The 23239-nt window shown below is 54.1% G+C and overlaps 1 protein-coding gene across 2 annotated transcripts in view; it reads right to left on the reverse strand.

The window, feature by feature from the left end:
• Positions 1–46: 46 nt before the first annotated feature.
• Positions 47–23239, reverse strand: part of CPT1A (carnitine palmitoyltransferase 1A) — a 49508-nt gene continuing 26315 nt past the window's right edge. For both annotated transcript variants that reach the window (XM_047690580.1, XM_047690578.1), the window contains exons 8-19: positions 22518–22625; positions 21702–21789; positions 18861–19056; positions 17128–17316; positions 16351–16456; positions 12911–13027; positions 11334–11498; positions 5315–5449; positions 4647–4799; positions 3871–3984; positions 3528–3620; positions 47–2330 (exon numbers count right to left, since the gene is read on the reverse strand). In XM_047690580.1, the coding sequence (XP_047546536.1) occupies positions 2244–2330; positions 3528–3620; positions 3871–3984; positions 4647–4799; positions 5315–5449; positions 11334–11498; positions 12911–13027; positions 16351–16456; positions 17128–17316; positions 18861–19056; positions 21702–21789; positions 22518–22625 (1551 nt within the window). In that variant the 3' untranslated portion in view covers positions 47–2243. The remainder of the gene's footprint in view (positions 2331–3527; positions 3621–3870; positions 3985–4646; positions 4800–5314; positions 5450–11333; positions 11499–12910; positions 13028–16350; positions 16457–17127; positions 17317–18860; positions 19057–21701; positions 21790–22517; positions 22626–23239) is intronic.

Consider the following 23239-nt stretch of genomic DNA (forward strand, 5'->3'; position numbering starts at 1 on the left):
CTTATAACCTCCTTATTCATATTACAAAAGAACCAGGAACAAAGGCTGGGATTAATGTTTTATTAATGATAACATTCATACTGCAGTTCTCAGATTTACATCCAAAAGAGCATCTGTATTTACATGCAATGGACAGTCCAAGATAACAAATTCAAACCACAGCTCCTTTAAGACTATGGTTTATTCCAAATTAAATTAAATACATAATACTCTTCCCTCCTCCTTTCAACATGTACAATAAAAACCACTCTTCCTTCTTTTAGGAAATATAAAATTGCATTGATAACTGCACTGGTTAACAACAATTAATTACATTTGAAATATTTAAACCTGAGAGACGAGCCCAAATGTGTTTGAGTGCTACACGGCGACACTGGAATTCACATGGGAACGCTAAGGTCAGTGGTCAGTATTGCAGGGTTGGGGTGGCTCTGATGGCGACTGATGCCAGCTTTGACTGGAAGCCACGCCTGCCTACCCCAGGGGACAGAGTGGGCGATTCTCCCCCATACCTCCTTCACTATGAACCATGAAGGAAGGGGGGGTAGGGCTTGTTACTGTAGATGTTGGTTTTCATTTTAGCTTTTTTGTGTGTGTTTTCATTTTTGCTTTTAAGAGGAAAAAAAATCTTTGGCCCATTTAGGTGGGATTTTGACATTATCACACGTACATAAACAAAACACGCATACGCCCTGTAGCGAGCACCCGTCTCCTCCGACGGTCCGGCCTGGTCATGGTATCCCGGCAGTGCACGGCTCTTACAGAGGCGAGCCCCACCAGAACAAAGTGGTCAGAAAAATACAGTTTTGAAAATGGACAGCTAAGCTGGTCGTTATGGCCATGGAGGCCGTGGGGCTTTCCCGTTCCATGATCCTTTATTTTTTACGTTAAATCCTGGAGACGACTCAGTGCATAATTGCTTTTTGGTCGATCGGATGCTTCCAGATGAAGGCACACCCACCTGAAGGGCAGGCTGTGTCAGACCTAGCACCTGCGACACTTTCGTCCATCACTGAGATGATGCGGCCTATGGTCTCTATCGCCCTCCATCTCCTCTGGAAAGGACAGTGGTTCTATCTCTTGCCAGCTGGGACTGGAAAGCATTCCTGGGGCCTACTGGCCCTGCACTCTCCTGACCATTTTGAGGTTATTCTTCCTGTTTCTCAAGCTTTGTTCCTTTGTCAGTGGTAAATGTCACGTCCTGCCTTTGTTGTCAGCTTGGGTGAGCAGCTACCCGGAGGCCCAGCTCATGCTTTCTTCTCCAGACACATCACACTTGACCGTGACATCTCTTGCTTCCCATTTCTCTCTCTCTCTCTCACACACACACATACACACACACATACACACACACACACCCTTTCTTTCATAGCTTAATGATGCAAGGAAGGCCGTCGGATGCGGGGGCATCCAGCCCAGCTGCCCTCAGGAGGGAACTGGTCTTTCTAGGGACAGGGAAACCACAGGAAACACTGATTTAGGGTTTCAGTTGAGAATGGAGTAAGACACAATTCCACCTGAAGACCGACCCGACCCAGGAAATCTTTCCCACGGTCTCCCTCTCGCTCTGGGCCTTCCACTTTTAAGGCACTGGGTTGTGAAGACTTGCACAGTCAGTAAAAGTAGAGATGAGGCGGACAGCACGCTTCCAACACAGAGAGGTAAATACGGGCTACCAGAGACGGACAGTGGCGGAGTGACCCACGGCGACAGGAACTGTTTCCAGAAGCGCAGTGTCTCCGTTAGCGCGCTACACGCGTGTCAGCTACAAACGGTCAACATCTCCAGAACTTGAACGCATTCCTCTCTGAACAAAACGAGCTCGGGTAGTAGTAAACGCCCGTGAGTACCAGGTGTCCGGTCACCCCCCTCCCCCTGAGGAAACGTGCCACTTGCGTTCCCAATGCGTGAAGTCACGACCCCACCAGTCCTTTCAATAGCTCAACCACAGTCTCGTCCCTCAGTCACCACAGGCAGATGCAAACACTTTTAGGGGCGGGGGTAGGGGGGCACTTGATGAAAAGATCCCCGAAGTTGGGACCTGCCAGGAAGTAGTGGAGTCAGACTTCACGTGGTGGAGACCTGCTGTTCTATAAGAAGGAAAACACCAAACCCTTGACGAAAGGAAAACTGAGTTTCGTGGGGGCAATTCTGCATCCAGACCTACACTCCGGATCGGACAGCTACTCTTCATTTGGTTTTGGCGGATGAGCTCCTTCTGCTTCACCGCGGCTCTAATGGAGTTACTTTTTGGAGTTGGCACCGAACCCAAACAAACCGATGATGTCCATCATCGCCCGTCTCAGGTGCTTCCCAAAGCGATGCGAGTCCTTCCGCGCAAAGACAAAAGACAAAAACGCACGTTACAACGTCGAAATCCCTACGCTGGAGCCTTGAACCTGACTCAGAGAACAAACGTTCCTTTTGGCCAGTTCTCTGAGCTTTGGGTGAGCGCCTGAATCATGAAGTGACACGTTCCAAAGAAACGCTGCGGGTTCAAAGAGGTGTAACCATTTCTAAGTTCGCGTGGATGTGGTCTTGATGTAAGGCTTCCCCTAATGTCAATGCATTACACAAAGCACGATAAATAAATGAATTCCAATCCTCCCTGCTAACGGTGAACTTGGCCGTGCTTTCAGGTGATCCACAATGTGGAAAGGCAGAAAAGAAACCAGGATTCAGTGTGCCACGCTGGGAAGGAGGTCACACGTTCCACTCCCACAGAACACCACAGACCCTGCATCATCTTATTATTATTATTTTTTAAAGATTTCATTTATTTATTTGAGAGACAGAGAGAGCAAGTGAGAGCGAGCTCAAGCAGGGGGATGGACAGAGGGAGAAGCAGGTTCCGCAGGGAGCAGGGAGCCCGGTGTGGGACCCGATCCTGGGACCCCAGGGTCATGACCTGAGCCGAAGGCAGCCGCTTTACCAACTGAGCCGCCCAGGCGCCCCCCCCCCCATCATCTTGTACTCGTCCTCCTTCACACGTGCACGCTGACCTCCATCTACCCTCTGATATCAGGGTCTGAGAGTCGCGCGGGCCACGCGGGCGCTCCCACGTTAGGGTTTAAAGCCAGCCCTATAGGCAAAGACAAATATTTGCCACCAAAGAAGATCATTTCTTTAGAATTACTTTAAAGAGGGGAGCCTGGGTGTCTCGACGGGTAAGTGTCAGCCTTCAGCTCAGGTCATGATCTCAGGGTCCTGGGATCCAGCCCCGTGTCCGGCTCTCCGCTCAGTGGGGAGCCTGCTTCTCCCTCTCCCGCTGTCCCTCCACTGCCTCCACTCATGCATGCACACGGCCTCGCTCGCTCTCTCTCAAATAAAATCTTAAAAAATAACAATAAAATAAAATTAGGTGAAAGAGTTTAAAAATTCTTTTATCTCAAAATGTCCAAACCGAGGAAAAAAGCATGTCGTTAAACTGCTACTTCCTGTCAAATTAAGGAGGAACACGTCTGTCAAGTTAAAAAGAAAATGGCAAAAATATGCCTTTAGGAAAGGCAACTTGGTTTTGTACTTACGGTCTCGGGGCTGGAGAACTTGGAAGATATGTGGAAACTGATGAGGTTCTCTCCCACGAGGATGTAGGACACGCCATAACCATCGTCAGCGACCTACAGAACCAGGTAAGCTGACATTTAACCTCGGGGAAGGAGACGATGAGGAAACGGGACTGTCCCACATTCCACATACAAGACAGCATAAGCCCCTGCACTAATCATCTGCGAATTCCTGGTGGGGCGGGGAGGGACCCACAAGGTACCAAGGAGTGCTCAGGGTCCAGGAAGACCCCAAGCGGAGGCGGGCGGGCACAGCCGGTCCCCGGGCATGCAGCTCCGTGCCCACCTACCCTTGGGCACTTACCGGCCCGAAGCCCCCTCCGCTGGACACGAACTCCGGGTTCCTCTCCAAATCAAACAGTTCCACCTGCTGCTGCGGAGTCTGGCTGGTCGATAACCTCCATGGCTCAGATAAGACCTGCAGCGTCAAACAAGGACATTCTCTAATGACACCTTTCCCAGCGCCGTCCTCCTCTGTCCCTGCGCAGCAGCCCCAGCGGGAGACAGGGAAAGGCTCGCTGGGACCCCGGATGGTCTCAGACGCAGGAGGTCTGCATCCCGGAAGGCGTCTTGCTGGCTCAGGCCAGTCCATGTGCAGAGAGGGCGTCTGGACCGGGGGGCCGACACGCCCCCAAAAAAGGGGGCGGACACACGAACTAAGACTTGGGAAGGGGGCCGTGCTGGGCTGAAGCTAATTTTCAGGAATTTTTTCAAGCTGCTTGTTCAACACAGCATTATTACAAGTTAAATTTCACACCTTTAAAAGTAAATAAACTGTATTAAAAACAAGACTAATAAATACTCGCTCCTCACGTCCTAGTCACCTGTGTGTACCTTACTATGGTCCGAGCTTGAGGTCACTTACATCAAGGAGGTCAGGAGGGTACCGTGTGACGCACAGCGTTCCCCAGGGGTTGAAGGGAAACGGCACTAAGGTCACAGCTTGGATGGGACACTGTGATGACAGCGGAGCCCCAGGACCCATTTGGGGGAGGCCACTTCCCACTGGCGAGGCAGCCCTGACTTCGTCCCGGCTTAGCCAGCGAGCTGGGAGAGCTGCCACCGGCTGTGGCAACTGACCTCCTTCAGGAAAGGGGACTCCACGGCCAGGTATTTGGACACCACGTAAAGACAGAAGAGGTGGCGGTCGATCCCGGAGCCAGTCATTGCCAGGCGGTACATATGCTGGTGCTTCTCGGAGGCGATCTTGAACAATTTGAGCCTCTCCTCAACCTGAGTAAAGGGGCGGGACAGTCACGCCACGCGGGACGGACCCCACAGGCTCCGAGACGCACCTAAGGGGCCCTTCTCCGCAAGGGCCCGATGGCACCATTAAAGCAGGCGGGAGGGACGTGCCAGAGCAGAAGCCCCCCTGAGGGGCTGCCCCCCTCCCCAGATTCATGCTGCCAATGGGGCCACCCGAAGGAAAGCCGGAGCCCCGAGCCTGTGCGGGGACCTTGGGTATGGGCAGCGGGCTCCGCTGACCCCAGGTAGAAGGTTCTATGGCATGGTTCCAGGCTTCTCACCCACACCCCAGCTCCTTGGATTGTCCCACTGCACCAACTCCCGTGCCTCCCCGTGCTCTGTGAGGTTCTAGACTCCTAGGGAGTCCACGTGGATTAACGCTAACCTCTCTGCGCGTGTCCCAACCATGTTCAGCTCCCCTGAAAGGCAGCGGGGAGAGAAGCTGAATACAACGCCCCGAGAGAAGGCGTGTGCGGGGTCTCTGCGGCCTGGCGCCACCTTACCGTCTGGGTGGGGTCCACCATGGCGAGCACAAAGTCACATGACTCCATGGTACAGGAACGCACGGTCTCCGTCCTCCCCTCTCGGAAGAGCCGGGTCATGGAGGCCTCGTACGTGAGGCAGAATTTGCCCATGTCCTGGGAGAGGAAAAGTACTTTAATACAAGGCAGGGCCCGCTGATGGACTCTAACGCACAAGAAGGGATGGGTTACGGTCAGCTTTAGCTTTTAGTCATTATCAGTCTTCACACGGGGTTGTGCGGCAGGCAGATGGAGACGTCATTAGCTTTGGAAAGGCCCGGGGGTGGGGGGGGGGTCAGTTTCTGGGTAGCCCAGGGTCCATTTCCAGATGCAACAGATGCCACTGCACAATTTCCTGAGCTTCACACACCTATCCGAGTGCAGACACACTTATGGAAGGAAGACATGACAAGGAAATGGCCATGCAACAGTTGGAAATTATTAAAAGACACAAGGTGTTGGCAGGAAATGTTCCACCATGTTTGGATGACAATGAGGATGACCCGGGAGAGAAGAGACAGGTCAGGAGCAGTGTCCCCCAGCAGGAGAGCAGGTGGCCAGCTGCCCCAATGGACAGGAAGGGAAATGAAACAGAAGGGGTAGCCGTGGGGGGAGCGGTCAGGAGGTCTCTTCGGAATGCTCTCGTATTCCTGCTGAACCAAGAAGGCGGCTCGGCCTGCTGAGGCTGGAGAAGCAGCGAGGGGCCGGGAGCCAGAGAGAAGGCGTGAGGAACAGGCATGGAGGGGCACAGAGGGGGCTGCCCAGGGGGCTGGCAGAGCCGGAGCTCAGTATTTTTAAGTGGAGAAATCAGTCTGAATCCAGCCACACCAGCCTCTTGGGTGTGGGGCAGAGCAGTCCATGCCCAGTGAGGGGTGGGGAGTCAGATAGGCAGAGGCCCCGTAGGGTCTAGGGACTAGAAGGGGGACAGGAGGACAGAAGAGGCAGCATCTGAAGCTGAGACCCTGCAGGTGATGGAAGGACAGGTCAGCGGGGGCTCCAGGGAGAAGCAGCAGGAGGAGCAAGACAGGGTCTAAGAAGCACATGGCATCCCGTGCATGCCCTGTGGGAGGGAAACCCCTGCAGACGCCCCTGGCCGCCAGGCCCGCCCCGAGACGCCAGGTTTCCCGTCTGGACCGGAAAGTGGCCACGGCAGTCTGTGGACCCAAGTCGTTCCTGCGGACAACACCTCTCGGCGTCCGGGCCCCACTGACCCCAAGGAGACAGAGGACACCCTGCCACCAGCGGACACCGTGAAGCAAAACCCAGTGCCAGAGTCAAGGCTGAAGTCCCTGGCGAGCGGGCCATGCCTGTGAGTGGCCTTCGGGGCTCTGTCCCTCCCCCAGTCCTGCCTGTAAAGTGACGAGGCGAGCAGGCCACGGGGTGAGGAACACAGGCCAGGAGGTCTGCGACCAGCCGCCGCTCACTGCCGTCCACCTGCGGCGCCCCCCGAGGGAGCCTCCGCGCTGCCCCCGACACCCGGCGCAGGAGCTACTGACTCACTGCACTTCTTCCACACACCAGTCATTACTTTTGCCTGGAGTGGGCTCCAAGAGGGGCTCTACCTCCTCATTCTACTCTAAGCAGAGTAAGAATAAGAACAGAGCAGGTAAGCAAGGGCCCAGGTCGGTCATCAAATATGCCTGGGAGGATTCACAGGGGCACGTGACAAGGCGGGAGGGAGGGGAGAGGAGGAGCTATAGGAAAAAGTAGGAATCTGGCATTTAGGCATTCCATAAACGTTAGCTTGGGATCTCGGATGCACTGGTTTATGCGAGGTCCACTCTCCAACACCAAACTTTAACTGTGTCAGCAGTCAGCACGGTCATGCAGGATACCCACGGTTTTGTAAACGATCGTCTGGAAACCTCTCGGCAAATGGACTGCATGTTAGTGTGCTCGGGCCCCCCGAGAGCCAAGCAGCCCCACTCCACCTGCTGCAACCAGCCGCCATCCGGAGAGCACCTCCAGTTTCTAACGAGCTGGATCAAAAGACATGGTCGGTGGGGATGCGGACATGCACGGTGTGAAAACACAAACCTGTCACACCCTGGGATGGCTGCCCCGGGGCTCAGGGTTCAGGCTGGTGGCACCTGGGGGAATTTTTCACCTCTAGTTTCTAAATGAAAAACAAACATGACCCAAAAGCAGGAAGCGAATGGCTGTGGACTAAAATTAAGACCTCTGCCAAGTGTCTTCACTCAATCGGTCGTGACTTATTTACCGATGTCTATCTTCTCCTCCGTGGCTAGCACATTCCTGGCACTGGGGACTGATCATGTTTCTGCCCTCAAGGGGCAAAGGTTCTAACAGAAGAAGTGGGGATATTACACAGTGACGGGGTATCAAACAGGAACAAGGCAGGGTGACAGAAGAGGGAGGGGGCAGAAGCCATTTTAAACAGGAGATGGGGGACTTGAGCAGAGACCTAACCAACCACACCTCAATCTGGGACACAGCAACCACTGATGGAGAGCAAGTGCAAAAGCCCTGAGTTATCAAAGAGCTGGACATATCTGAGCATAGCGAAAAGGCCAGTGTGGCAAAAGCTGAGTGAATGAGACCAGTTGTGTTATGACAGGAGGTTGGAAGGGCAGACAGGGTTCAGACCAATGGTCACTAACCTTTGAAACATGTTAACTCGGAAGGGAAAAATAGATACATTTTAATTTCTACTAACCTCAAACTGAAATACAGCAAGTAGAAGCACAGCCAACAAACCACAGTAATTATCAACAGTGTGGTGACTTTGGAGAGAAAATCATAGCTATTTGCACAACAAATTATGGTTGCTGCAGATGTCCCAAAATACCATCTATGCTTATCACGACTTCAAAATTACAGTAGTCATTAGCTCTGCCACCCCAAATTTAGTGCATAATTACACTCACTGTGCTATAAATTTACATTTAATATTCTGATGTGCATTTTTATTAACTGATTATCTCCATAACCCTACGTAGTTCCTTTCATGGTTTATACACATTATGCTGAGATGGGATCCCCAAGGCTTTCCCAAACTTCGTGCAAGGTCCAGGGCACAGCGAAGGGTCAGAAGCCTGGAACGGAGACCCCCCCAGGACACACAGGACATCTGCATTTACACAGAGCCAAGGGAAGGCTCTGCAGCTCTGAGCTGAGCCAGGAAGGGTCAGAACCACAGCTCCACAGAGTCGTGTCCCTAACACAGCTGGTCCTCAACGGGGCCTGCACATAAGAACTTCTGCATGGAAAGATCTGCCTTATATTTTTAATGGGTCGTACGTGGCACCTGCTCAGTCCACTCGAAACACCCACGGACCATTCGTCTGACTGAATGCTAAGCAAACGTCCTCTGCGAACGCTGAAATGACATGTGATATACAGACGTACAAGACAGCATTCTTCTGTTTTTTGTTTTTTCAATTATTAACAATACACCATTTTTAGCTCAAGGGCCACATGAAAACAGGTGAAGGGCGGGAAGTGGGCCGTGGGCCCGAGTTTGCAGATCACCATAGTAAAGAAATAAAACTTTCACATGTGCCAATGGTCAAGTGTGTTCACAGAACACACCACGGACACATTTAACAGACACACAACCGTCCGTTGTACAAAAACACGATAATCTAACATTTCACACTGATAACCCTTTCGACAGATTCAAACTTTTACCGAGGGGCCTGGTGCAGCTCATCTCTGCGAACCGGGCCTCAGAGAGTACAGTTCTCGAGGAAGAATTTGCCAGGTTAGGGTCACGCACATTTCTCACTGGAAGAGCCTCACTGCCGCACGTGCTCTTCCCTCTCTAGACTGCCCTGTACAAGCGTGGACTTGAAAGGCCTTTGCAAATCGCAGAGCAAACATGCAGTCTTACTTACGCTGCATTTACGGGCTTCCTAGCAAGACTAAATTTCCCACATATATTCCCCAGCAATTTGTAGTTTTCTGCTCTCGTGAACCACTACCCCCTGCTGACTCCGTCTGCCTACTGGTCTGTTTATTTGCTTCCCAAAAGGAACCTCTTGGCCCATTTTTCCAAGCCCATTAACTCACCAACCCATGCCCTCCCAGCGATGTCAAATCCTGCCTCTATCCCAGAGACGTGCCCAGGACTGCACCTTGCTCATTACTAAACTCTTCTAATTTCTACATTTTAGGCTTTGAAAGAAACAATGTCCACCTCGTTACTTTTATTTTTCAGAATGTTACTGGTTATTCTCAGACATCACTTCTTCTAAATGAACTTGAAAATCAATCGCTCGAGCTCCCTTTGGAAAATCACCTCCAGACCTCAGACGGTGTTGACACTGGACGTGTGAACTGGGCACACTCGCCTCTGCAGGGTCGAGATTTTCCAGCCAAAACCACAGCCTTGTCTTCCTTTTGAAGACTGTCTCTGCCTTCCTCCCCAAAAGTCCCAGCTGCTTTACCAACGTGTGCCTGGACCCCAGACTCCTGTCCCTGGTTCCCATTCCCCCGGCCTGTTGTACTTTCTACTTGGCCAAGTGCTGGACAAAGAAGATACTGGTCTTCATAGAATTCTGCACTGGGCTCCTTCCTGTGCACACTCCTTCATCACAAAAGCTTCTCTGCCACCTCCATTCCCATCAGAAGATGTACTGATCCCCCTCCTGCCCAGTCATCCCATCAGCTGTGCTCACTGTACTTACGGAAAGGCCTTTGAGGATGCTGGACATGCTAGAGTGGAGGCAGCCTCATCCTTTCCTTAATGGGGCTACTCACCTATTCACCCTTCAAGCCACACATTGGCTACTGATCTGTGACGCTACTTATCACGATAGGGAAACAGCTCCCCTTACTTAGAGCCGTTATCAGGAACACACGCCAAGTTTTTAATGTCTTTCTAGCATTTGTCGAGAGGACTGTCCTTTTTCTTCTCTGATCCAAATAGTAATTTAATCTGTCTCTGGGTTTATTAATACCAAACCATGCCCCTGGCCACTGGCCCCATAAGCTGCTGCTTTTACACGTTTCCTGCAATGCTGGATTCTTGTTGCTAATATCTCATTTAGGTTTTTTGCACGTTCGTTCATGAGCAAAACTGGTCTACAGCTCTTTCTCGCCATCCCTCCAATTAAGACACGAACTCCAGAACCAGCCTGCCTGGATCCAAGTTCAGCCATGCCACTGCGAGCGGCGGGTCTCAGGCAAGGGAGTTCTCCTGCTCATGAGAGAGGCAGAGATCAGCAAAGCCTTCCCCAGCAGCTCTGAGGACTAAGGAGCCCCCGCGAGGCACTCCACACCCGCTGGGCGGCTCTATCCAGCTCCGGATCATGCCCAGGGTACCCTCTTCCAAGCAACGAAGCCACTTCTGAGCAGGGTCCCGCTACCGGGCAGGCCTCCGACTTTGGACTTTCATCATGGGGACTGACCTCTTCCTGGCTTTTTACCTTGTCTCAGGTCAGCTTCACTAACTTCTGTCACTGCGGAAAATCGTTTCGAGATCTGCAAACGTATTACCATGGAGCCTGGCATCCCCTTATGAAACTCTGTGTCTGAGGCAGCGTCTCTTTTATCGCCCGAACGCGGTGCATCCCCGTGCTCAGCAGTCTTTAAGGTCAAGCTTGCTAATTCCAAGATTCAGCTCCTCTATCTGGCTACTGGGTCTGTAAGTCCCTCGCTCCTTCAGACAAAGCGCCCCTTCGACGACGGCCCTTTCTGCCCGATGGCTCTGTGAGCACACACTTAAGTGTGTTCCTCGGGGCAAGAAAGCTTCGTGACTTGATCATCTTTGTGAACAACTACCGTAGAGTCAGCTGGAACTCGGTCTCCGGCCTAACTTCTCCCGGTTTCTCTGATTTCGATGTTACCTCTTCCACTGTCCTGCATCTGTGTCTTTTCTAGACCTGCCCCATACCCACCGAGAGGGGTTCTGCTCACCGCATCCCACCCTGCCTGCGGCCGGCCCCCGGGACAGGCATCCGGACTTCCCCAGCCCCGGGGCACACGGCTCCTGGCAGGTGCTCAGACCGAGTGCTCGCCACAGAGCCCCGGCTCGTACCTTATAATGTGCCAGCTGGAGCGCAAGCTGGACGAAGGCATCCGGGCTGGTCTTGCATTTCTTGATCAGCCCTTTACCAAAGGTGTGGAACGGGAACGAGTGGAAATCCACGTCGTTTGCCAGAATGCTGGCGCTGTTCAGGGAAGTCTCTATCACCTCTTGACACTAGAGGAAAAAGGAGAAAGAGATGTGAGCCCAGGCTGCTGACATTCCTCGCAGAGACGAGATGTTCGTGCAGCCAACAGAGCTGTTGCTTGAACAGACACATATCGCATCTTCTTCCCGGTCCTCCCTGGAAGCGTCATCCCGGAGCCACAGTCCGGGAACGACAGGCCCCCCCACCGCTCGCCCAGGAGTGCCGGGGGGACCCGAGCAGGAGGAATGCCCGTGGGGGACTCCGGCTTCCTGGTCTGCGCACGACCCCATGGGGCATTCCGCACAGTCCAGAGTTTAGTTTTGTGAAATCCACTGTGGCGACCCAGCTCCCAATTTTAAAAAACGAATGGGCCATGGTACGACCACACCATGGAGATGAGCTCCCAAGCCACGGAAGGACAAGGACGCAGGAGGAGCCCTAAATGCATGAGACTAAGGCAAAGAAGCCGGTCTGCAGAGGCCGAGTTCGACAGGATTCCACGAACGGGACACTGTGGACGAGGCCAACTGTGGCGACTGTGACAAGACCTCTGGGTGCCAGGGGCATGGGGGCGGGGGACAGGGAGGAACCAGCAGCACCCACATCTGGGGCCATGAAACTGCTCAGCGTGAGGCTGTGCGCGGACACTGGTCTTCGTACATCCGCGCAAAGGCCAAGAATGCACTAGGCCGACACTGACCCCATGTCAGGGATGGGCGCGTGTGTGCTAGGTCGGGGGAGGTGGGCAGGAGGGATTTCTCTGGACTTCCTGATCCATTGTGCTGGGAAAACTAAAGCTGCTCGAGAAAGTTAAACCTACAGAAACATTTTAAATACCCAGGGACCGACTTGGTCAGGTACAAGGACCCCGAGCCCATGCACCTCGGCAGTGGGGACACTGCTCTGAGGAGCTCACGCCGGCCCTTGGGGACGCAGGACGGAAGGCCTGGCTGAGACGGCAGCCCCACGTGTGGCATTTTCTACTTCGAGAAGCGCTTCTCGGGCCCCAGAAATGCCTGCTTGGATTGGATGGGCAGAAATGTGGTATTTCCGCCCCTAAACTTCCTTCCCCAAAACGCTTCCTTTTATCGAGTGGCCTCTGTATGAGAATCTTTGAGAGAAACAGAAATAGTAAGTTAGTGATCTCACAGTATTTCTACCCCAAAGGAAGTGACTTTGCTTTTTCCTTGTTCACTGTGCTATCCAGCCAAATGTGAGCTGGAAATCTCGCCGACAATCTTTGCCAGAATGTGAAACAGAACCACTTCCTGGGGCCGGAGGCAGTAGGAGCTGTGGCAAGCAGCCCTACGGCCCGTGTGTGGACACAAGTCTGTGTCTGCGGCCTCCAGCTGAGCCGGTGCCCACTCAGCAAGGACGCGGGGGGCGGGCCCTGGGCTGTGACCGTTTCCGTTCATCCCCACCCCAGGTCGTTGGGACTCACTTCCTCCGGGATGTCCCACTGCAGCCGGGTGGGGTATGGAATGTTCGGGTTGGTGTCGCCCTTGCAGTGCCCATCCTCTGCGTAGCCCAGCTGAAAGCAGTCCGTGGCCAGGACATACTGTCGCAAATGAAGATACATGCGTTGGTCAGGGAAAAGGAGTACAGTGAACCCTGTTATCTAAAGCATCTTGGAGACGACCCCCAGGAGAGACAGACCCTCGTTCTTCACAGAGATGTAATGAAGACAGCAGGAGTGCCTCCCGGGGTGTACCAGCAGGATGCCCGTTTGCACCTGACCCCCTCCACGCAGCCACCCAACGGGAAAGTTATTTCCATTCCAGAGGGGAGAGAAATGGACATGAGGAGGCTCCCCGGCTTGTGGGCTGGCAAGCAGCTCAGCCAGGACTCCAGCACATGCAGAGCCCGCTTCCAGGTCCCAGGTGCCCGCTGGGGGTGACCCCTCCACCCCTTCCATCCCCTAAATCTTTACAGAAAGCCCGGAAGGCAGGCCCCATTATTCCCAAATGCATAAAAATGAGGAGGCCGAGTCACCCAGGGAGGAAGCCGTGTGCCCCAGTCCACACTCGCCATGAGCCAGGCTCCAGGCACAGCTGGGGCCTTCTCTTGCCCCTGGTGAGGACACCCACACTGATGAATTCAGTTGTATTTACTGAGCAGCTACTATGAGCCAGCAACCCTTTGAGCACCAGTGAGAGAATGGGGAACAAAACAGACCAGAATTTCTGCTTTTCCTCAAGACGTTAAACCTGGCCATCCGACCTCCCCAGTCTCCTCCAGGGTGAACACACGACAAATGAAAACACGCATTCGCCTAAGACGTGCGCACGAACGTTTCCCAGGGGCAGTGCTTACAGTCGGTGGAGTGTGGAAATAACCCATGCGACAGCCAGAACAGACAGTCCGAGAGACAGAAAGTGGATCTGTGGTTGCCCGGCGGGGGCGGGAGAGGAGGAGGAGGAGCAGGAGTTCCCTCTGTGGGGAAACTCCTAAGAGCAGACGGCGGAGTTGGTGGCATGACCACCTGGCAAATACCCGAAACCCAGCGAACTGTGTACTTTAAGAAGATGAATTTTATGGTATATCAATTTTGTCTCCATAAATAATAATAAAAAGATTTTCTAAAAAAAGGAATCCCTGCACTCGGGGAGCTTACATCCTAGTGGGGGAGGCAAACACACACACCCACACACACAACAAAACCCGACCCCAAGTCTGGCTGGGGGCACTGCCGGGTGAGAGGGGTCGGGGCTCCAGCACGGGGGCGGTGCGTGGAGGTGGCCACGTGTGCGCGTGTGGTCGGCGTCCACGCAGATCCCAGCAAGCGAAGGGGCCAGCCTACTTGTGTCTGAGCTGCTCCACATCAGAGACCCCAGAGAGCCCAACACATGGAAGCTTAGAAATATGTGGGCGGCAAGCAGGATCCAGCTCTGACCAGATCTGCTCTTGACCGCCTCGCCACGGGCAGACCGGCTCCCGGGCCTCCGGGACAAGAGAGTGTGTCGGTTCCCATCCCTGCAGGGAGCTCCTGGGGTCCACGTCCGGTCCCTGGAGCCCCAGGCCATTCCGTCTGCTGGCAGGAACCCGAGTGACCGCCTTGGGCTGTCCACGCAATCTCTTTACCCTTCTCTCCTCCAAGAGCACTTAAAATAGAAGACGGCCTTGTCAACACGCAGATTTCTCCACCTGGCTAAGTCACCCTGTGCCGTCTAGACTGCCCGTGGCTCGAGTGCTGTCTCCTTCACGGAGACCAGCTGTCATGCGCTCACTACTCAGGGCATCCTTGGAACAGGTGCCGCAGGTCTGGACGAGTCCGCTGTGTCGACGGACCCCTGCGGAGTCCGGCTGCTCTGTCCAGGGGCCGGAGATGGCTGAGTCGTCGTGCAGTTTCAGTTGAAAGGATGGCTAAGCTTCCGTTGGCATCAGCAGACGGGTGGCGGCGAAGACCCTTCTGAGACTTGACCGCTTTTATCGTCTTCAAGTCTTGGGACCAGACCGCGATCTGAAAGACTGTTCAGTGACACTGTTTTCCCTGTATGCTCTTTCCCACACAGAGAACCTCACTTGGCTGAAGGAAGAGTGGGTTAGGGTTTGCCCAGACCCAGCCAGGTGTAAGATGGTCGGGAGAAGTCTTGGAGGGGGGCATCCGGGGCTCCTAACCCAGGACCGGGAGAAGGCAGAGGGGCCGGGGGGAGTGCGGTGAAGCGGAGGCCTGACGGGGCCAGTGGCCAGGGAAAGAGTGTTCTGGGCAGAGGAGGGAGCGCGTGCATAGGCCTTGCAAGAGACAGCAGGACATGGCCTAGGATTTATAACTCTAGGGAAAATATGGACAGATAAAATATTTTAAAAATAAAGATTGAGATTCAAAGCCTTCAGAGGAATTTAAAAAAAAAGAAAAGAATGCGGTCATGCATTAAGATATCTTCACAAGTTCATGACGATTTCATCATGTCCAGTCCTCAAGTGAGCGCCACGGCCCGTGAAGGACGGTGGGGTCCTCAGCCCGCTGTCCCGTCGTCCAGCTCCACCTGCCAGGGCAGCAGACTGCAAAGCGCAAGCTGGGCTTTCAGGGTGACTTCAAAAGGCCTTGCTGCTTTAACAAAAAATTACCTTGAGCTTCATCAAACCAGGATAATACAGAAATTTCTGGATCAGGTCCACTGTTGACAATCCCGGAGTTCAGAAATTTCTCCAAACAAGAACCGGGGAGGGTAAGTTAAGAAAGCAAAACCTTCCTCAATGGTTCGTGCCAAACGCAAAGAAGGTTCCAACGCTTCAGGGAGAAATGAATTTTTTAAAGTTTAAAGCAGTGGCAGGGCCAATCCAACACCACATTTTAACAAGCTGGGCAGAGGGACCAGGTGACAGGGGTTTGGCAGTTTTAAATTACTTGGTAATTTTAAAAATTAAATGACGAGGCTGCATTTTTATCAACCAGGATTTAATGTGCTTGCTTCTAGTCGGCCTAATACCTGGCACACGGGAAGAGTCTCGAGAACACAGCAAAGAAGGGATGGTTTTGCTTTAGCTCTGCCCTGGAGTCCCTGAGCGAGAACCATTCCGTCACTTTGGTTCCACCCGGAGATGGCATTAAATGTGTTTCTATTTAAGGAAACTTAGCTGTAGGAAATGAAGACACGAAGGCCTTTTGTTTAGCTAATTCATGTTACGCGAAGTGCCAATGTGTGTCACAAAGCCTTCTGTAATCAGATGGGTACCGCAGGATGAAACGTCGTCTGGGGTCAGGACTGGCAACAGTAAGTGCCACGCTCATGTCACAGCTGCACTCACTCGCCTCCCACAGGTGCGTCACAGCTGCACTCACCCCCCACAGGTGCACAACAGCTGCATTCACTCATCTCCCACAGCTGCGTCACAGCTGCACTCACCCCCCACGGGTGCGCTACAGCTATGCTCACTCACCTCCCACAGGTGCGCGACAATGGGCGCGTCGGCCCAGGAGTGCTCTGCGTTCATGCCCACCTTCCCGTTCTTGAAGACAATGAACGTGAAAGACTTATCGAACCACCTACGGGAAAGAAACGTTCATAGGACTTAACTGTTTCAAAAAGACCGAAAGCAAATGAAAGTCACCTACTTGTTTTATTCGGGTTGGGCTCCTCTGCCCCCAGCCCCCAAAAGGCTGGCCCACGCTCTGAAATCTCTGCAGAGTGTTGGGAGGAGCACACAGAGAACTTAGATCAGTCACTTCTCTGTTATCAGAGACAAAGATAAGCCATTCTGAGCTGCGGACCAGCAGAATTCGATTACGTTATTCTAACGTGAAGGGACCCATGAGGCAAGTGCAGGGAGCAGGGAGGCCATGCCCCTGCACACACACACACACACACACACACACACACACTGGGACGAGCCTCACCCCCAACTGCAGGGCAGGCAGGACGGCTCTGCAGACAAGGAAAAGGAGGCTACAGGAGTCATGAGCTCAGGGAGCAGGCCAGAGCCGATACCCAGCTCAGCCCCATCAACCACCTTCTCCTGCCTAGTTCCAGGCGTCTGCAGACACCCCTCTCGCCAGCACCTCCGGTCAGAGGTGGGCGGCAACAGAGAGGGAAAAAAGTCTTCCACTGTGTGTGTGCACGTGTGTGCGCATGCAGAAAAGAGAACCAAAGCTGTGTTCTTGTGCAAGCCTCATTCCTTCAGGGCAGAGACACCTGAGGCTGGTGGCAGCCACGTTACCTGTCATAGCACTTGCCGTGGAGGAGAGACTTGGCATAGCTGTCCATGGACGCGTCCGGGTCTTCCTTCCTGTACCCCTGCTCGCTTTCGTCGAGCGTCACGAAGAATGCTGCCTTTTCCACGGCATCGAGGGACTGTTTGTTTTTCCCACGTCCAAAATAGGCCTGGCGACACTTGGCCCAGGGTACTCTGAAACAAGGCTTAGAGTCAAGCCTACAGGAACGTGGGAACATCTCCTTACGTGCAGTGTTCAAAATGGCATTTTTCAGTTTTGTAGGAATTTAAGGGAAACTGCACATGTATGACTCTGTCTGCAGCGGACAGCACCGTCGGTCGGCGGGCCTCCAGCCCGGCGCGTACCTCCGCTCACTGAACGCTGGATGGGCCACGAGAATGCAAGCCCTGAACTTAGCGACCGAGACAGGGCTCCCTGCACCCGTGCCAGCGACCATCCTGACGACATTGTGGCAGGGGCTGTGAGCACGTCCCTCCTGCCCGGCCCCCCTCCAGCCCTTGTCTACGTACGAGCTCACTGACCAGCACTACCATTCCCATCTTTCAGAGGGGGAAACTGAGACACACAGACATGCTCACAGCTACGTTGTGGCAGGAAGAGCTTCCAACCCAAGCTGTCCTACCCAAGTCCATGCTACTAACAGCCACAGGACACCTTGGGGATAAGCAGCACCCCTGGGAGTCCAAGGAATGGGATTCTTTTCATCCCACCTTTCATGGGATACAAGGAGCTGACACGACACCCACTTCCTGAGAGTCACCCCAGCCACGGCTCCTTCAATGGCTGCTAGGACCCTCACACAGGCCCTCCTCTGGTCTTTTACCCACCCACCGTTCCAGATCAGGGTCATCTGGCCTGTCTCCTGCCCTCTTCTCTCCCCGAATGCTCGCTGAGGTAGCCTATGGTACCAACACCCCCAATAAACACCAGGTCCCCATACCCACCTGGCCGGGACCACTGTCATCACTGTCTGCCAGGGGCCACAGTGATAGCAAGGATGGTCACTAATGCTGTGTGAAGGGACAAGAAGATGATGGGCCAGCACATACACTCAGCGTCTACGCGAAGAGGAGCCTCAGGGCCGGCCGCCCACGGAGCCCCTCGGGGCTGGGGGTCCCAGGCAAGCCCACTCCTCAGCCGCAATTTGTGCCCACCTGCCCCCTGGGCCACTGATGCTCGTGAGCACACGGGGAGGGAGCTCGTGCCCCAGACACACTGCCCTCCGCCGTTCCTTCCAGCCCTGGTGAGGGCGCAGCAATGGCCTAACACCCCCGGGCTTCTGGGACAGGGCCTCCCCTCCAGCTCACGCTGCCTGTTCCAACCTTCCCTGCTCGAGGAGCCCCTGGACCAGAAGATTCTCATACACCCGCTCGGGGCCCTCGAGGGTGGGCCTTTTAAACGGCCGAGTCAAGCCCCAGTATAGGGGGGCCCACGGGACCCTCTCTGCCATTCCCAGCATGGAACATGCAGTCTGCACCCCTGTGGCAGAGCCAGTGTCCTGAATTCAGCAGGCCCGCAGCCCTGCCGCAGAGCCTCACTCCTGTCTGTCTTGAGCCCTGGCACCCCGGGCACCTGGATGGGCGGCTGGCCAGCAGGGGCGGGACTCAGACTCCATGCTCCAGCCCCACCCCCCAACGCCGCTGCCCCCCGCCCCCATGCGCCCCTCCTGCTGACCCAAGTCCACTGGCCAGACCCATGTCACGGAGGAGCCACACACCTTTCTCCAGCCGTGAGGGCCGCCAGCTTGGCCTCCCCCGGCTGAGGCTCAGAGGGGTCGTCCAAAATGCGCTGCATCTGCTGCTCGATCTCTCGGGGCTTCAGCAGCCTGCCGTCGTGGTACAGCCAGACCTTGAAGTAGCGCCCTTTGTGGAACACCACGATGTGCTTGCTGTCCCGGACGTGCTGGATGGTGTCTGCGGCGGGACGCGGAACCCAGAGGCGGGGGTTAGGGAGAGCTGAGCACGGCCCTGGCCCCCCGACCGTCCTGCGGCCCCAACCCCGCCCCCCGTGTCCCTCGGTGGGCCTCGACCATCCATTCCTCAAGAGTCTGTAGACAGTCCGGTACGGATCAAAGCTGAGAGATCTGACTCCGTCTCAGCTCCGCTCAGCCACTCACTGCCCGTATGATCTCGGGCCAATGACTGCGGTCTGCTCAAGGGTTTTACAGAAAACTCCGGCAAACACGCCCTTCAAACCTTCATTCAAAGTCAGATAAAAGAAGCTGCACACTAGGATCACTTCCACTCAGACGCTACACCAGGTCCTGGCCAGCGCACGGTAAACTAAGAAAGGAGAATCGGGGATTCTCTGATCAGGGAAAGATACAGGCATGGGGACACAGGCCTCTTGCAGCCGCGATGAACCCCAGAAAACCCAACCGGCTGTTGAAATTACTGAGAACACAGCTGGGTAGCTGCTCAGGGTCCACATTTGCCTTCCTCTACCCTAGAGTTCTGGGCCCAACTGAGCCCCTCCCACTCACATGCTTGGAACCCCCCTCGGAAGCGACTGTATTTGGAAGCAGGGCCTTTAAAGAGGTAATTCTATTAACACATTGTGATTAAGATGGACCTTAACCCCACATGACTGGGGTACTTGTAGGAAATGATCAGGACACAGAGAGGCACAGAGGGATGACCCCATGAGGACACAGGGAGAGGACGGCTGTCCACACGGGAGGTGAGAGGCCCCGGGGGGCTCCCTGTCTGCACCTGCATCTCGGGCTTCGGCCTCCAGGATGTGGGGACAGCCAGTGTCTTTCAGCCCCGCAGGCTGCGAGGTTTTGTTACAATGGCCCCCAAAACTAATATATTCAGGAGCCAACAACTCAAAAATACACTTGAAACAACAAAAACAGAAAGGGAGCTAGGAGTAACTAACAGATGAGGCACAAGACCTGGGCAGAGAAAAGTACAGAAGCACCCCGTGATCCGAGGGGAGGTGTTCCAAGACCCCACAGATGCCGGAAGCCGGGGAGCACATCGAACCCCAGCCGCACGCCTGTTTTCTCCAGTCTACGGACCTGTGATCACGTCTGACTTACAAACAAGGTGCAGTACAACGTTAACAACAGCAAACCTAGAGCGATTACATCCTATGCTAACAGAGCTTATGTGGACGTGGTCTCTCTCTCAAAACACCTGTCCTGGCCCTTCTTCTCATGATGACGGGAGACAAGTCGCACAGGTATGACACAGGGTTAGGTTGAGATCACGGGGAATCACCAGCCTTCACGCCGTGGCTGGTCGTGGGTAACCGAGACTATGGAACATGAAACCATGCATAAAAGGAACAACTATATGGCACTTTATTAAAATCATTTTTTAAAACGCTATTACTGGGGCCCCTGGGTGGCTCAGTCGGTTAAGTGTTTGCCTTCAGCTCAGGTCATGATCCCAGGGTCCTGGGATCGAGCCCCACATTGGGTTCCCTTCTCTCTCTCTCTCTGATAAACAAATAAAGTTAAATTAAAAAAAAAAAAGTCTGCTTGAGATTCTCACCCCTTCTGCTCGTCCCCCGCTCTCTCTCTCTCTAAAAGAAATAAGTACTTTTAAAAAAATTTAAAAAAAAATTTTAAGCATGCTATTATGGTCCCAACTGTCCCCAAGCTGTTTTTTGCCAACTCATCTGCTTTTCACAAAAATCTGGCCACAGATCACTAGACTCCAGACTGAGAGAGACAAAGGTTTTCGAGCCAGAAACAAAGAGGCTGGAGTGAGTTTTCAGAAAACTCTGGGTCCCGGATCCGAGGAAAGCTGAATCCACTTCCGGAAGCTCAGCCAGTGGCCTGTTTCGGTGTCTGAGGACCCCCACGCCTACCACCACGGGACAAGTTCCCACCTGGGGCTCATAGTCCAGAGGTACCCACTGTAATGACACCCCCAAAAGCCAGATCAGCTCGGGACTCTATACAATCAGCTTCGAAAGTGGCAGTGGGTTAAAACGAATAAAAAGGTAAAAAGCAGCTGTGGGTTCATTTTAATGCCCACCGTAAGGGCTCAGATGGCATCTGGTTTGTCTGTTGGCGAGTGACCGGTGTTTGCCCCTGCAGGGCCACCCGGAGGCTCACAGGTGGCACAGCCTGAGCCCTAGCTGGCCCGGAACAGTCCCAGGTGGTGACATGTCTCTCCCTCTCATTCTCGAGGGCGTCCTGGCTCAGATTACTTGGCCTCCTGGTGTTGTGCGACGGCTGGGGGTGGGGATCAGCTGTCCCAAGCCAGGCCCGGCCTTCTGAGCACAGGCCAGCGTGTGTTACACCAGCACCATGAGTGTGGGCCAGAGCTACACTCCCGAGGGAGCCAGATGAAGAAAAGAATATTCCTGGCCAGACCTGGGAGGAACACCCCAGGAGACAGCCCTCTGCCAAAGATAAACTGATTCTGAAGATAAGTCACATGCCCGGGCCTAAGGAACACCGAGGAAATTCAACAGAAGGAACATTCCTGAGCCTCAAACTTCACTCTCAGGAGGGGTCAGCGTGAACCTGTGTGCTGCCTGTCCGTGACCCCGTATGCAGTGAGTACTGAGCGAACGGGCTTCCCCAAGGGGCCCCACTCACCCGTCTCCTCGCCTGGGATCCTCGATGTGTTAAACATTCGCTCCCACTGAGCAGAGCAGAGTGGAACTGTGGATCCCAACAGAAGAATCTACAACAAAAATGCATTTCAAACAAACAAACATTCCTGGGGTGGGGGGGGTGGGAGGAAGGGGGAAGGAGCAAAGGAAACACTGATCTGTCTTCCGTGCACACAGTGCCTGACTCGTCTCTTCCGAACTACGAGGGCAGCTCCTCGCTGGGCCGCCAACCTTGACCGCTAAGACCCGCTGGGCGCGGCCAGGGCTTGGGGCGCAGGCGGGGCTCTGGCCCCGGCACCCCTCCTGCCCAGAGGTCACGCCTTCTAATGGATCATTTGTCACCTGACACTTACACCACAGACCTTTTCCAAACTGATGCTTCTACCAAAGGGCTATCTAAGGAAAGAAATGTCTTACTAATTCACCAGCTCAACTGTTTTCTTCCAAAGGTAAACAAGAGCTTCTTCACGGGGTGACATACAGTAGGAACTTAGAACACACCAGGAGCATTAAATCTCACGGTAATTACGGAGAGTAAAAGAAGCAAAACAGAGAGAGAGCGAGCGAGCGCTGCACGGTTTCATTTGTATAAAGCTCTGAACAGTACAAGTGACCCAGAGACAGAAGGCACAAGCGAACTTTTGGGGGTGACGGATGTGTTCACGCCCTGGACCGTGGAGACGATGTCAGGGGTACGTTATACAGATACGACAGGACCTATCGAAGGAGGCCTCGAGCCTGTGCACAAGGTCAACAAAGCCAACAAAAAAGAAGTTTCTAGAGCAGTGAGTTTGCGTACCGGCTTGATCTCCTCCCGGTCCAGCCGTCGTCTGTAGAGCAGGATGGCGTGGATGGCGTTGCCCGCTCTCGCTGCCTGGATCTGGGTCGGCAGGATGTACAGCAAGTCCTGAGAAGGTAAACCCGTGTCGGCACAGAGGACGTCCGTGGGCAAAGCCACGCTCACCCAAATACACGGGAGAGCATTTCCGCACTGCTAAAATGTTTCCATCGGTGTGAGATCACCCCCGCTCTGACAGAAAAGAAATTGGAACTGCATTTCCTACACTTGGACAGGTTTGTACTTTACAAGCAAATAAAAGTGACGAACAGGAAGAAAAAGGACAAAGAACGAGGCTGCCCGGTTATTAAAGCTATTAAATGCCGGTTACCGGAGCCCCAGCTGTGAGGCTTCCAACGAGACAACGGGAAGAGCCCTCCCAGGCCATCCATGCCGCGGAAGACAAGAACCTCCTGGCATCCCAGGGCTGGGGGAGCCGCGGCCACCTGTCACCACGCTCTGTGGAGGGGCGCAGACACAGGCCCACACATCACCGCGGCATCACAACGCAGCACCCAGCTGTGATGACAGGCAGAGGGACCACTGATGGCCTCGGGAGTATTTCTGTGGCTCTAATCTCTCGGCAGTGGCTTGGGGCCAACACAAAGGGACAGCCACACGCAGCTTCCAGGCACAGCAGGCAGGGGCTGGGCCCCGGCAGAAAGCCTGGATCAGCGGGAGCA

Source organism: Lutra lutra, chromosome 10 (genome assembly GCF_902655055.1).
Source record: "Lutra lutra chromosome 10, mLutLut1.2, whole genome shotgun sequence".
Classification (NCBI taxonomy): Eukaryota; Metazoa; Chordata; class Mammalia; order Carnivora; family Mustelidae; genus Lutra; species Lutra lutra.